This window comes from Gorilla gorilla, chromosome 12 (genome assembly GCF_029281585.2).
Source record: "Gorilla gorilla gorilla isolate KB3781 chromosome 12, NHGRI_mGorGor1-v2.1_pri, whole genome shotgun sequence".
NCBI classification, from domain to species: domain Eukaryota; kingdom Metazoa; phylum Chordata; class Mammalia; order Primates; family Hominidae; genus Gorilla; species Gorilla gorilla.
In genome coordinates, this window is record NC_073236.2 from 52,650,283 (window position 1) to 52,666,107 (window position 15,825).

Sequence of the window (15,825 nt, forward strand, 5' to 3'; positions counted from 1 at the left end):
CAGCTGAGAACCAGACACCATTGTCTGGCTTCTAGGAAGTTTTTGGGGGAAACTTGCTCATTGTTGATGGCTCAAAGTCAGCTTGTATCTGTCATAAAAGCTCATCTCTAAGAGCAAAAGCAATTAATATTGCTCGGGCCTCATTCCCCTACATCTCCCCATCCTGAGCCATGGACCACCAGGAGCTCACTCCATCTGCTGATTCTTCTCCATTTGTACCCCACCCCCAAATCCATCATGTGCCCTTATGTCCCCCCTCATCTGTGCTGTCTCAGAAAAGGGGGCTGACCTCTGAGGGGTGCGTCACCTAGGTTTCTTTGTGGTCTGGCTTCTGGTTGGGGTTTGGCCAATGGTAGGAGAGCAGAAGGTTGGGGGAATGAGGGGTTGGACTATCTAGTCCATTGGCTTCCTCTTTTCTGAGCCATGGTGCCAGCTGGCTGGTTTCTCTAGACACAGTTGTAAGCCACAGCTGAGCTGTTGGGGGCCCTCTATCCCGGGTCCAGCTCTCACTAGCTGCAGAAACAGTGCTTCCTTCACCTGCCCTTCCAGGCCTAGAGGTGGTGATGGTTTCATGTGTTGCTAGTCCCTGGGCACCTCACCATTCCTGTTAGTTTCTTTTTGTTGTTATATTGTTTTGTTTTGTTTGGTTCGGTTTTAGAGACAAGGTCTCACTTTGTCACCCAAGCTGGAGTGCAGTGGCATGATTATAGTTCACTGCAGCCTCAACCTCCTGAGGTCAAGTGATCCTCCTGCCTCATCCTCATGAGTAGCTGGGACTGCAGGCACACACCACCATGACCGGCTAATGTATTTATTTATGTATTTATTTATTTTTTATAGATACGGGGGTATCACTGTGTTGTCCACGCTGATCTCAAACTCCTGACCTCAAGTGATCCGCCCCTCCTCGGGCTCCCAAAGAGCTGGGATTACAGGCATGAGCCACCAGGCCCTGCCCCTTGTTAGTATCTTAAACCCTGCCCACACTTCTGTAAATTGTCCCTTCATTCAATTCTATTTGGGTAAACCCTTTTGAGTGTGCCTCCTGATTCCTGCTGAGACCTTGACTAAATGACCTCTAGACAGATAATCCTAGGCTTCAAGTTTTAAAATAGTAGTTAAAGGTTTATCTAACCTGTCCAGGCAGCCCCAAGAAACATACACATTCAGAAATGACCCAGGTTGAATTCTTTGATATCCTCCATGATGCCTTTCTCTCATTCACAATTATTCTGGAATGAGATTTCTATGTGCTATACATTTAAAATTTATGCTAGTTCAGGTTTAGCAGGTTGACTTTGGCTTAAGTCAAGTGGAGAAAACACCATAGGTCTCCCCATCCCCTTCACACACACCCCCAGATAAAGACATACTCACTTGCCATTGTTAAATATGACAGTACAGTTGGGCCAACAGTCATGGTTCACCAGGCCCAGGTTGGGGAAGATGCCTACGCCCACGGCCTGCAGGCCTCTCTGATCACTGAGAGTAAAACCGTTGCAGTTAATCTACCCAGGGGAAAAGATGAAAGAGTCAGTCGACAGACATGGACAGAACAACATCCTAGCTGTTGAAAGGAGTTTTAAAAAACAGAAGACCCAGTCTCACCCTGGAGATGCTTAGGGAGTCTGGACACAGAACAATTAGTCTCCTGTTCTCTGCGTGACTCCAAATGACACACAAGATTAGGGCCATGGAACAGTCCCATACCTGCAAAAATGCAACCCTACCTTGAAAGTTTTTTGTGGCTGTATTCTAAAAGAGCCAAAGGTGGAAATGTTTTCCTTTTTCTGTATCTGGATCTTACATGAGTATTCCTCAGTCTCTGTCTTGGTTTTTCTCTCTGTACCCTGCTTTGTGTGCGCTTGGGCGTGTGTGTGTGAGTGAGCTTTTCCTTCCCCTGTTTCCTCTGCCTACTCAGTTTAAACTCCTGTAGCTGTTCATAAAAAAAAAATTGACATCTCTTTTGATTATTTTGTATCTGGTGCATAGTTTTATATTCCCTGCTCACAGTTGTTAAATCTGATGAGTGCCATATTTAACACTTATCTCTGAGATTCAAGGCAAATCAAGTTGGTTACTACTGATGTGGCATCCAAGTGATTTTCTTTTCCTTAAAAATAAATTTTTCTTTACAGAAACAGACACCAAATATCTGCTCTCACAGTAGGAAAAATACATAAGAATAAATATAACGTAGAATACATTAGTAACTGCATGCAAATTTCCACTTCATCTATAAATACATCTATGAATACATGCTGTACATAACAGAAACCCAGTAGACATTTATGCCCTCACATGGATATTTGTCATAGATATGGAGGAGTGTCACTTTCTCCATTTATTCTCATCAGACATTTAGTAAGTTCATGATGTTAAGCCTCTGAGTACCACTAACAAGCTGTACTACTTGGAGCAAACTTCTTTCTTCTCTGAGCCCTGGTTTTCCCATCTATAGGTTGAATAAATTGGACGAGATAAGCTCCAAGGATCTTTTCAGCTCTAACCTTTGGTAATTATATGACCTCTAGCCCTAGTCCCCAGACCTATCAGGGATGCCGAAGATTACTCAACACACCAATTCACCCCAAGGCTATAGAACATAACAGGTAAAAGTAAAAGCTTAGGCCGGGCATGGTGGCTTACGCCTGTAATCCCAGCACTTTGGAAGGCAGAGATGGGCAGATCACTTGAGCTCAGGAGTTTGAGATCAGCCTGGGCAATATGGTGAAACCCTGCTTCTATAAAAAAAAATGCAAAAATTAACCAGGCATAGTGGTATGCATCTGTGGTCCCAGCTACTTGGGAGGCAGGAGGATCACTTGAGCCTGGAAGATGGAGTTTGCAATGAACCATGATTGCACCACTGCACTCCAGCCTGAGTTACAGAGTAAGACCCTCATCTCAAAAAAAAAAAAAAAAAAAAAAAATAAGAGGTAGAAGCTCTGGCTCCTGAAAATACAGACTGCTTCTAGACTTTCCCTGGGCACAAGCCTAACCATGTGGCTTTTGGAGGTCATGTAACCCCTCTGGGCCTAGGTTTTCTGTTCTATAAAATAGAAATGCTGAAAGCATGGACCTTACCTTGTGTTGTAAAGATTGTGTAAAATAATACATGGGAAGCTGTGGTGGTTAATTTTGTGTGCCCACATGGCTGGTCAATGGTGCCCAGATATTTGGTCAAATACTATAATGTATGCTTCTGTGAAGGTGTTTTTGGATGAGATTCACATTTAAATTGGTGGAGTTTGAGTAAAGCAGAGTGCCTGCTAGAATGTGGGTGGGCCTCATCTAATCAGTTGAAGACCTGAATAGAATAAAGACTGATCTCCCCTGAGCAAGGAGTTCTGCCAGCAGAATGCCTCCGGACTTGAACTGCAACTCTTCCCTGATCTCCAGCCTGATGGCCTACCTTGCAGATTTTGGATTTACCAAGCCTCCACCATTGCGTGAGCCAAATCCTTAGACTCAATCAATCTCTCTCCCTTTGCCCCCCAATATGGTGAAGACTCGAAAGATGTCAGTGTGATGTTTGTCCTCCTCCGTCCTCAGCCTGCTCACCTTCACCACATAAAGGTCCTGGCCTACCAGATGGAACACATCCATCCCCACAGCCAGGACCTGAGCCTCCTCATCCACCGGGTTCTCGCCCCCACTTCCCGGACTCTTACGGCCTCATCTGGCTTGGTTGCTCCCACCCCAAAACCCTGACTCCCCTCTCTCTGGCTCACATCCCCCACTGCTCCAGGCTCCACATCAATCCTGCCTGGCAGACCTGGAAAAAGGTTTCCAAAGGGACTGGTGGGCAGGAAGGGATAGTGATTGGGGGTCTTTATTTTCAACGTGGAGAGGAAAAAAATGTAAAAAGTGCAGATAAGTAAGAGGATAAATTACCATCCAAATCTACCATCCAGAGATGGATAAATAAGTAAAATTTGTATGTGGGATGCCAATTCAGATACAGCAGGAATGGCCTCATAGTAAACAAGGCCAGAAGACAGAGTCCAGGATGAGGGGTCTTCACTTCAAACTCCTGTCCTCCTTCAGTCCTCTTGGCCTCCCCTCCCAACTCTGGCCTGACAGTTTCTGGAAACTTCTTAGTTGGACCATCCCAGCTGTCACCATGGCCCCTCCTTGATAAGGAATCATACTCTAGAATCTCTGGATTTTATTAGTTGGGTCATTTGGAGGCCTGTCCCTGGGCTCAGAAATGGAAGGGGCAGTAGATGTTTCTGCTACATGCGGTAAACAGAAGGCGGTTTCTCCAGCGCCTCTGGCTGCCTGGGCTAGATGAGACCTTTATGGAAATAGAAATCAGGGTCCAGGGCGGACAGGGCTTCTGCCTCTTAGTTCACTTCTGAGAAGCCCCACCCTCCCCAAGCGGGGGGAGGGAAGGAAAGAGGAGACAGACAGGGAGGGTGGAGAAGGGACGCAGGGGGCCTACCACTCCGAAGATGTGCGAGATGTACTGCATGCTGAACTGCTGGCTCTGCGGCGGCCAGTACTGCAAGAATGTGTCCACGTCCACCCGCAGGTCCTTCTGCTCCTCCTCCCCAAAGTGCTCCACGTGGTTCTGCAAGTCGTCCACGGACACCAGGCAGCCCTCCGTGAGCCCGGTGCCTTCTCTCTCCACCCGCCACATGATGCGCGCGGCCAGCCTGTGGGAAGGGCAGCATCAGGAGGCCACTACAGCTGCATTCATTCCTTCAACACACATTTACTGGGTGTCTCATGCATGCCAGGCACAATGTTTGGCCCAAGATACGTTTTTAAACTAGATGGATGGAATTTATTCTATCATGATGCTTCATATAGTGGGGGAGAGGTAAGTAAACAAGCACATTTTACATAGAAAGTGCTATGCAGAAAAAATAATACAGGGTGGCATGATAGAGAGTGACTGGGGTGGGGAAGCTAAGGTCTTCCAGGGAAGTGTCACAGAGGAGGCACATTTGAGCTGGAATTGGAAGGGGTGGAGGAGCTGGCTCTGTGATACTGGAGAAAGAGCACTTCAGGAGAGGGCAGTGAGTACAAAGGCCCTGAAGAAGGAATGAGCTTGGCATGATGGAGAAGCAGCAGGAAGGCAGAGGTGGCTGGAGCACGAGGAGCAAGAAATGGAGACCAAATAAAGGTGGAGGTGTGGGCAGAAGCCAGGTTCCGTGGGGTCTGGGGAAACAGAGAGGTGCGGCAGCCTGGGTCTCTCAACAGTGTGGCCTACTGGGATGAGCCCTGCATCAGGAGTCTAATGACCTGTTTCCACTTCTTACTATGTGAGCCTGGGCAAGTCACTTGACCTCTCTGAATCTATCTGGTGGCTTGTAAAATAGGGAAAATATTCCCTGCTATGCTAACCTCCAGAGGTATTCAGAAGACAAAGTGAGGTAATAGGTGTCTGCATTGTGTGTGAAAGTATTGGTATTCTTAATGATTGGGGAGTGAGAAAGTGGAGAAGGCAATCTAGGCCGGGAAACAGTGTGAGCGGAGGCCTCGAGGCAGCCACGGGCATGCCACGTGCAGGAAGCAGGGAGGGGCCTGGCCTGGCTGGAGGGGGGCTCTGGGGGAAGACGAGGAGGCCAGGTGGGACAGGAGGAGATCTATAGAGACACAGGGACTTGAGTATGAGACAAAGGGGTGTACTTCACCCCGAAGACCTCTTTGTTAACTATTAGGTGGCCTGTGATGAAGCTTATGACCCAGGGACACTTTAATGTTCCTGCCACCCACTGACTGCACACTTTTCAGGCATCTGGGGAGGGTATGGTGGTCCAGGACAGATCCTGTCCCTGAGGAGAGACCTGCTGGGCAAAGCACAGGCCCTCTCCTCATTTTTTTTAATTGAAATTTTAATTGAGATAATTGCAGTTTCACAGGCAGTTGGAAAACAATACAAAGAGATCCCTTGTACATTTTGCCCAGTTTTCTCCAATGGTAACATTTTAGAGAACTAATATCACAGCCAGAATATTAACCCACCTGTATCATTCAGATTTCTTCCGTTTTACTTACACTCATGAATGTGTATGTATGTTTAATTATATACAATGCTATCACCTATGTAGCTTCATGTATCCACCTACACAGTCAAGATACTAAACAGTGCCATCACCTCAGGGTCCCTTCTGTCCCCCCACCTCTTTTTGAACCATTTTAACCATTTTTAAGCATACAGTTTGGTGGCATTAAGCACACTCATACTGCTGTGCAACCATCACCAACCATCAGTTTCCAAAACCTTTTTCATCTTCCCGATTTCTCCTGTTTGAGTCACTGAGTTATTTCTGGAGAAATGCCCCGCATGGGACTCCAGGTGCCTGGAAACTGAGGTGTCTTTACAGGGAGCCCAGGGCAGCACTGGGGAAAATACGACTCAGCACAGGGAAGATCTGCTGCCTCCAAATAACGAGGAAAGGGTCTTGAAGCTCAGAGAATAGAGGTCAATGGGTGGTAGATTTCAACTCAGTCACTATCATAGGAGGTGCCATTTACTTCAGGTCTTGAAGAATATGTAGTGTTTCAATAGATGGAGCTAAGGGGCATGGAGAGGTTGACTGAGCTATTTCATCCTGCAGGTTCCTAAAAATCATCAGGATATGACAATTCCATTCTGTGCCTTAACTTCACACACTATGCACACAGTGAAAATGCTCCCAGTCACCATCTCCATCTCCTTTGCTCTGCATTGCTGGCTTCCTGAGCATCTCCCTGCAGCCCAGCACCGAGCACCACCCCAGCGGAACCTCCAGGATTGGGAATCTCTTGGGCTGGAGCTATAGGCCTTGAGATTCTGATGATGGCCACCAGGAAAGGCCATTAGTTGCAAACTCAAATGCACTCTCTGGTGTAATGTGTATGACCACAGGGAGCAGTGGTGCTGCTGTGACTTAGAAAGCTCTGTATTTTTTCAAAGGTGGCAGATACTACTCAGCTCTAGCCTATTTTGCCAGATCTTCAGTTTTTTGTTTTTTGTTTTTTCAAGAGAAGTCAGAAATCCTAATTTTAAAATGTGAAATTTCCCAATTTTTAAACATTGGTGGATCAATTTAAAAATACTTGCCCCTTGGCTGGGCATGGTGGCTCACGGCTGTAATCCCAGCACTTTGGGAGGCCGAAACAGGTGGATCGCTTGAGCTCAGGAGTTCGAGGCTACCCTGGGCAACATGATAAAACCCCATCTCTAAAAAAATATAAAAATTAGCCAGATGTGGAGGTGTGTGCCTGTGGTCTCAGCTAGTCGAGAGGCTGAAGTGGGAGGATCACTTGAGCCTGGGAGGTCAAGGCTGCAGTGAGCTGTGATCAGGGCCCCTCCACTCCAACCTGGGCAACAGAGCAGACCCTGTATCCAAAATACCTAAATAAACCAAACATTGGGGAGCCCTACAGAAGGAATCTGCAAGCCAGTTTCAGCCTGTGACTGCAGTTTGGAATCACTGCTGTCAACAGCCAGTTCTCCCTCTTAGACCTTAAGGGAGTGAAGAGAAGTGACCATATCCAGTCTTTGAGGCTGTTTCCTGACTTGCACTCAGCTTGGCTTCCTTAGATCTGGGAATGCTGTTACTGCCGCCATTCCAGCCTGACATTTGGAAATCCGAAGCACCACCAGGGGGCCCAGCTCTCACCTGATGTTCTCATTGGGCACCTTCCCATATCTCTTGATGGCTGAACATTCATTCTTGTGGTTCAGCCAAGCATCCTTCTGGCAGGTGCGGTCACAGTAATGGGCAAACTTGCACTGCCCACAGCGATGGAGCTTCTCCTGCCTCTTGAAGCAGGTGTGGCACACAAAATTAACAAGGCTGGAAATGGAGAGAGAAGACACATGATTGGGAGCACAGTGGAAAGGGCACCATGCAGCCAGTGGGACACCTGTGTTCCAGTACTGGTTCAGCTGGCTGGTCCTTATTTATCTAAACTTCAGATTTCCACCTTCCAAAATGAGGAGTTTGAGCTTCCAAAGGCCCTTCCCAGCTATAACAATTCCTTTAGCAAAATTTTTTTTTTGAGACGGAGTTTCACTCTTGTTGCCCATGCTGGAGTGCAATGGCATGATCTCAGCTCACTCCAACCTCGGCTCACTGCAACCTCCGCCTCCCAGGTTCAAGCGATTCTTCTGCCTCAGCCTCCTGAGTAGTTGGGATTACAGGCATGTGCCACCACACCCAGCTAATTTTTGTATTTTTAGTACAGACGGGGTTTCACCACGTTGGTCAGGCTGGTCTCGAACTCCTGACAAGTGATCCACCAGCCTCAGCCTCCCAAAGTGCTGGGATTACAGGCATGAGCCACCGCGCCTGGCCTACCAAATATTTTTAAGTGACCCCCATGTGAAGGACACTCTTACCCTCTGCATATAAGCACTTCAATTCAATTCAGGAAGGGTAAATTGATGACCTAAATGTATTAGGCACTGGGAATACCACAAATTACTAGAGAAACAATTGAACATGCAGTGTGGTGAACTAGTGTTATTCAGAACACAGTATTGTACGCAAAAGAATATCTACACACTATGATATATGTCACAGTTTGTGCATTTTGCAACAGTAAGAATGACAAGGTTACTGATTTCACTGTCATTGACATATTCTCCCAGCTCAGAGCGAGGGTGGAAGTGATGAGGAGGAAAATGCATGCCCATTCGATGGGTGAGGGAGAGAGGTGTGGGAAGATGAGGATCCCCACCCGGTGCTTCCAGCCTCTTAGTGTTCCCATTAGAAAGCCCCGTGTATCCCATGTTAAACCCATCGTTCAAACAGAAAAGGGCATAGGCTCCATAGGAAATGTATTTCAGGACACAGCCTGACATCCAGAGTGAGGGAAATCTGGTATGATGTACAGAATCTCTGGACCTCAACCTCATGCTCCCACAATGTGGGGAAGAGAAATCCCCACCTCTGAAGCAAAGAAATAATGAAAACCAGTTCCGTGATGTGCAGAGGAGCGCTAAGCTCCCGGGAAGGAAGTGGATGGGTAAACTCAAGTAGATGTCCACAGTCTAAACAGGGATCTCAAAAGTATAAGAACACAGGAGCTTTTAGAATCACAGAATTCCAGAGCCTGGAGGGAGAAGCTTCCACAGAACATTCAAGCACAGAAATCCTTTGTGTCTATCCCTGGCCATGAATATTCTAATTCCCACAGTGAAAAGGAGTTCACTGTTTCTGAGAACAGTCAGTTCATTGTTGGCCAGTCCTAATTGTTGCAAACTTCCTCCTTGTATTAAGCTTGAATTTGCCTCTCCAGAAAATCTGCTCCTGTACCCTAATTTGGCCTTCTGTGTCCTTGCCCAATGGAACAAGCCTGGTCAGGTCAGTTCTTCAAGAATTTGAAGACCACTGCCTTGCTTCCCATTCATTTCTCTCCTCCAAGTTAAATACTCCCAGATCTTTAAACAATTCTTTGTACATGGTTTCTAGAATTCTCACACCTTTCTGGTGGCCTCTGATACACCTACAGAAATCCCTGTAGCTGAAGGAGGGTGGGTTTAGCTGAGAAATCAAGCAACATGTGCTGGCCAGTGCCAGGGGGTCAGGCTCAAGGACCAGCCCAAAGGCCAGGCCTGACCTTTGAGCCTGATCCCAGCACTGATCCCAGCATGGCATCTGGAAGGGGATAGACAGGTGCAGAGCCAGCTGAGGGCACCGCAGGGGCTACTGCTCTATGCTACATCCTGGGCTTCCTAAAGTCCAGGCAGTTTTCAGCCTCTGGCTGGCCAGCTCAACACACTGCTGTGTCCCCATCCACTAGGAGGTGGATTGCTACTAATTTGTTAACAATCATAAAGTACTTGAGGGCGTGAAAGGTTAGTGCTTATTTCTAATAAGCAGATTCAAGGTTATCCTCATAGTAACAGCTTCCTTACTCTTACACTCGCCTTCCCTTAAACTTTCCTAGTGAGCGAGGAGTAGAATTACACTAGCATACTTAGAACTGCGCAGGATCTGCAGCCCATCATAACTAGGCCACAGAGGGTGCACCCTCCCTGAGAAGGTCATTTGTCATAAGTGCCCCAGCAGAATAGAGCACATGGGGCCCACATGGAACTCCGGCCACTTAGTGAACTCTCTAAACCCCTGGAGATGGAGAGCTATGAATTTCTTACATCTGCCTCAAGTCAGGATTGCATTTTCTGGCAGGAATTTGCAGTTCATTAGCAGGAACTGGACTCCTGAAAAATCCAAGTAAATTGGATTCCAAGAAGGCTCCAAATCTTGTCTCCTGGCCAAACACAGGTAAGAGCTTGGGTGTCAACACTTCACAATTATGGTGCCCAGAACAGAGTATGCTATTCAGATGTGGTGCCATGTACACTTGCCGGATCTCCACATTATGCTTCCATTAGTTTCTTTAGTGAAAACCTCACATTAATTTAGGGTCAAATGGCCGGATGCAGTGGCTCACACCTGTAATCCCAGCACTGTGGGAAGCCGAGGTGGGCGGATCACCTGAGGTCAGGAGTTTGAGAACAGCCTGGCAAACATGGTAAAACCCTGTCTCTACTAAAAATACAGAAATTAGTCGGGCATGGCGGGACATGCCTGTAATCCCAGCTACTCGGGAATCTGAAGCAGAAGAATCGCTTGAACCCAGGGACAGAGGTTGCAGTGAGCCGAGATCGTGCCACAGCAATCCAGCCTGGGTGACAGATCAAGACTCTGTCTCAAAAAAAAAAAAAGAAAAAATTAGGGTCAAATTACAAATATAGTCAGTAGAACCTCCCAAGCTTTCTCAAAGGTGCTGCAGTCAAGACAGAGTTTCCACTCTGTTTGTCTACACAGAATTGCATTTTCTAGACATCTTTATGGAGGTATGATTGACATACAACAAGTGTTAAAAAATAACACTTTGATAGGTTCTGACATATGCATCTACCCACAGAACCATCATCAAAATCAAGATAATGAACATATCCGGGCCGGGCGCGGTGGCTCACACCTGTAATCCCAGCACTTTGGGAGGCCAAGGCAGGTGGATCATCTGAGGTCAGGAGTTCAAGACCAGCCTGGCCAACATGGCAAAACCCCATCCCTACTAAAAATACAAAAATTAGTTGGGCGTGGTGACGGGCACCTGTAGTCCCAGCTACTCTGGAGGCTGAGGCAGGAGAATCGCTTGAACCAGGGAGGCAGAGGTTGCAATGAGCCAAGATTGTGCCACTGCACTCCAGCCTGGGCAACACAGCGAGACTCCATCTCAAAAAAAAAAACAATTAAATAACGAATATACCCATCAGCCCAAAAGCTCCTTTGTGACACTGAATTTTTTAACTTGGAGTCTTCACCTTTATCCCTAACTGATGGTTTTCAGGGTAGCATTCCAAAACATCAAGGTCATTTTGAATTTTCTTCTGTCATCTTTTATATTGGTATGCTAACCTCTGAGTCATCTGCAAATTTCAGAGTATGTCTTAGGTTAGGAACGAGGAAGGAAGAGCAGATGTCCACCTCTGGGGCATCAGGGCTCAGACCAGGAATACAAACCCAAGGCAGGAGAGAAAGGGAGGAGAGCCAGGAGGTGGTCTGGAGAGGGAACAGTTAGACGCAAGCACAATCATGCTGTCTGTCCCTTGTAACCTGCCACTTGTAACTCCATGCCTGTCTGTTCCAAGGTCGCCCATCAGAGAGCAACCCCACACCAGAACTGCTCTCATATTTTACACTCAGATTGACATTTTAGAATAGCCTAGTACAATCTCCTCCATCTTTTTATTCATATACATATATTCACACATTCATATTTCATGTATACACTAATATGTGTGCCTACCAAACAAAAACATTACACTTCACAATTCTCTGTTTTATTGTTTTAAATTTCAAACACAAATGAAAATTCCAGGTGATCACCTAGGTAATCACCTAGGTGAACACTTAGAACAACAAATTTTGAGTCTTCATCTTTATAATCACTGCTTATTTCTAATCCACTTAAAAATGTGGGAATATGTGGTATCACAAGGATTGGAGACATAGACTGTGGCCAACACAACCTGGAATAACTCTGAAGCTTAAGAATTTACCCTCACAATGAACACATGTAGTTGAGTCCACATGGCTGACTGTATAACCAAAGGTCCTCAGAATTAACTTCCAGGCAGAATACAATGTTTATTAAAAGATGCGTAATTTTAAAATGTGCTAAAATGAGGTTTACCCAACAGCAGTTTTTCAAAATCCCTTATGGATTTTGGGGTGAGGAGAAGTATTTTATCCTTGACGTTGTTTAGAATTGCTGGTACATGGTGGTAACAAAAAACAGATTGACTTGTATTGTTTTTTGTTTTTTCTTTTGAGATGGAGTCTCACTCTGTAGCCCAGGCTGGAGTGCAATGACATGATCTCGGCTCACTGCAACCTCCGCCTCCTGGGTTCAAGCGATTCTCCTGCCTCAGCCTCCCGAGTAGCTGGGATTACAGGCACCCGCCACCACGCCTGGCTAATTTTTGTATTTTTTAGTAGAGACGGGTTTTCACCATGTTGGTCAGGCTAGTCTGGAACTCCTGACCTCGTGATCTGCCCACCTTGGCCTCCCAAAGTGCTGGGATTATTGTTTTTAAATTCTGTGCAAAGACCCCTTACTCAATGACCTTATTGCAGACATCAGGGATGGACCCCTTGCACAACCCTGTCCTTACTTAGTCCACGCTGCTTGTGGGGTTTATTACGGCAAGTTTTCCTAGCCTGGCTCCAACAGAAAGAATATGTCTGGCCTGGCATTTCCCTCCAAGCTCCCATTAACTAACTTAATACACTTCTAATAGGGCCTGATTATAGAATAATCTATCTGCTATTAACTGTAGCCATATTATGTCCCTAAGAATAAATTCCAGTGGCATGACCCTCATGTTCTCAAAGTCACTAATAACCACTGTGACCAGGAGAAGGCTGGAGACAGAGCCTTAAGCTGCTGCAAAGCAGCCTTCACCCAAGATTGGGTGACAGGGAGAACATTACACTTATATAATCATTTTATCAGGCCTTGGAGCAATTCATGTTATCTCATGAGATTCTTTGCTATCAAAGAATTCCTGTTATCTCATGAGATTCTTTGCTGTAATAAACTTCGAATACTTTTCATAAAAAGAAAATGTGATCAATGATTTCTTTTCCCATGGTGAACTTGGATGGGTTCCAAACATGAACCACCAAATAGTTCCTCCAGGATCACAGATCTGTTTTATATCCCATTCTGTAATTTTGCTAGGGCCTAGAGCCAAGTTTTAAAAGCCGGTGAAACCCAGGAAGCATTAAGTTATCGTTCTTAAATTTAGGTTTCCTTTGGGATGAAGCTGACCTTCTCTCTATGCCCTCGGCTGCTGGTAGGACTTAGCCGCAAGGCTGGAGCTGGGGAGAAGGAGGATGCGGAGTCGGGCTTTTGGAACTTCAGTGTGCACACACAACACCAGCAATCTTGTTAAAACTCAGGTTCTGATTTAGTATGTGGGGTGGGGGCTGGGATTCTGCATTTCTAACAAGCTCCCAGGCAATACTGATGCTTCAACTTTGAGTAGCAAGAATTTTTTTGTTTTCTTTCAAATGTAGTCTGAAATTTTTTCTAAGCCTGTCCCTCTGGTTCCCATCTCCCCTCATCGGCGTGGGGTTGGGTATTAGGGAAGGTCAAACCTAGAGTTGGTCAGAGCTGGGTTCTACTCCTGACTCCAATATCTACTGGCTGTGTGACCTGGAGCAAGTCCCCTAACTTCTCCAAGCTTTTGTTTCCTTATGTGAAAATGGGAATAGCAACACCTAGATCTTGCTATCTTTTAGACTACTGACCAGTACTTTTGAATGAAATATACTTACTATTTTAAAAAATTCAAGCAAGATGAAAATTACAAGAAGTTCTGAAATCTCACCTCTCTCATAGTGATTTTAGAGTTAAAAGAAATAACATGTGTAAGATGGTCAGCACAGAGCCTGGCACTGGATAAGTACTCAGTGGACATCAGCCCGGGCCACCCATCCTGCCTGTCACTCAGAGAGGGCTGGGCCAGGTTGATCGCTGAGCTCCTCTCACCCCTAGCACCAGCTCATTCCAGGCAGCTGCCAGAGAGGAAGACGGCCCAGCTACAGGAGAACATCATATGGGGACAAGGGCACTCCCCTGACAGAAATGCCCATCCTGGTCGGGCATGGTGCCTCATGCCTGTAATCCCAGCACTTTGGGAGGCCGAGGCGGGTGGGTCACCTGAGGTCAGGTGTTTGAGACCAGCCTGGCCAACATAGCGAAACCCCGTCTCTACTAAAAATACAAAAAATTAGCCAGGTGTGGTGGCGGGCACCTGTAATCCCAGTTACTAGGGAGGCTGAGGCAGGAGAATCGCTTGAACCTGGGAGGCGGAGCTTGCAGTGAGCCGAGATCACACCACTGCACTCTAGCCTGGGTGACAATGTGAGACTCCGTCTCAAAAAAAAAAAAAAAGAAATGCCCACCCCTCCCCTGCCTTACTGCCCCTAGTGCAGGAGAGTGTCCAAATAACATGAAGTCCTAAAGCCACTTTTTGGATTCCGAGAAAGAGCATTTGTCCCAGGCAGGCTTAGCTGGGTGACCTTCAGCAAGTCTCGTTTCTCCTGAGTCTTACATTCCTATTCACACAAGAAGGTATCAACTCCCACTTACACCGCACTTTGCCATTTCAAAGACATGTTTTTAGTGATTCGTTTTTTAAAAAATCTTCACAGCAACCCTTTATACTGGCCGAGATCATTATCCTCACAGGGATATTTTTCTTTTAAGGGTCCCTGACGCCGGACGCTGCTCCCAGCACAGAGAGCGGGCGGATGCAGCTACAAGGCCCACCTGCTTGGCCTGCAGCCTTGAATGTGCCCTGCTCCAGCAGCTGGTCCCCTCTCACTCTGCTCTGCAGCCCTGCTGGACTCTGTGATCTGTCAGAGTGAAGAGGGCTGGAAGGGCAGCTGCTGCTCAGCTCCTTGTATGGAAACAGTTGCTCACGGACAGATAAATGCAAAGACAAGCTGCCTGCATGGTGGGCAAGCCCTCCAAAAACTCAGCCAGAGAGGACTGGACCAACAGTTCAACAGTTCTGTCTTTCAGGGCTGCTTACAAACTCCCAGCCTGCCAGAAGGTCTCTCCTCAAAAATTAGAGGGAAGTGTCTTTTTTTTTTTTTTTTTTTTTTTTTTTGAGACAGGGTCTTTCTCTGTCCTCCAGGCTGGAATGCAATGGCATAATCACTGCTTATTGCAGCCTCAAACTCCTGGGCTCAAGCGACCCTCCCACCTTAGCCTCCCAAGTAGCTGGGACTACAGGCACATGCCACCACGCTCGGCTTGTTTTTTATTTTTATTTTTTTTGTAGAGGTGGAATCTCATTATGTTGCCCTGGCTGGTCTCAAACTCTTGAGCTCAAGCGATCCGCCTGCCTCAGCTTCCCAAAATGCTGGGATTACAGGCGTGAGCCTGCTGCGCCCAGCCTGGGGTAGGTGTCTTAAAGAACATCCCATCCCTCAAGTACCCAGATAACTTCACAATATTTTAAATTCTTTTTCTCATTCCTTCTTCTTTTCTTCTTTCCCTCTCTCTTTCCTTCCCTCCCTGCTTCATTCTGCAAGTATTTATTGAGCATCTGTTATGTGCATTGAGCTAGGTAATAGAGGGCCTTAAAAGATAAAGGAAGGCCGGGCGCGGTGGCTCATGTCTGTAATCCCAGCACTTTGGGAGGCCGAGGCGGGCGGATCACGAAGTCAGAAGATCGAGAACATCCTGGCCAACACGGTGAAACCCCGTCTCTACTAAAAACAAACAAACAAAAAACAATTAGCTGGGCGTGGTGGCGGGCGCCTGTAGTCCCAGCTACTCGGGAAGCTG

The 15,825-nt window shown here is 46.7% G+C and overlaps 1 protein-coding gene across 3 annotated transcripts in view; it reads right to left on the reverse strand.

Annotated features, from left to right (window-relative positions):
- Positions 1-15,825, reverse strand: part of SMYD1 (SET and MYND domain containing 1) — a 45,217-nt gene that overhangs the window by 20,860 nt on the left and 8,532 nt on the right. For 2 of the 3 annotated variants that reach the window (XM_031008213.3, XM_055378224.2), the window contains exons 2-4: positions 7,620-7,796; positions 4,448-4,661; positions 1,378-1,508 (exon numbers count right to left, since the gene is read on the reverse strand). In XM_031008213.3, coding sequence (XP_030864073.1) covers positions 1,378-1,508; positions 4,448-4,661; positions 7,620-7,796 — 522 coding nt within the window. The remainder of the gene's footprint in view (positions 1-1,377; positions 1,509-4,447; positions 4,662-7,619; positions 7,797-15,825) is intronic. The other variant, XM_055378225.2, reaches the window with a different exon arrangement.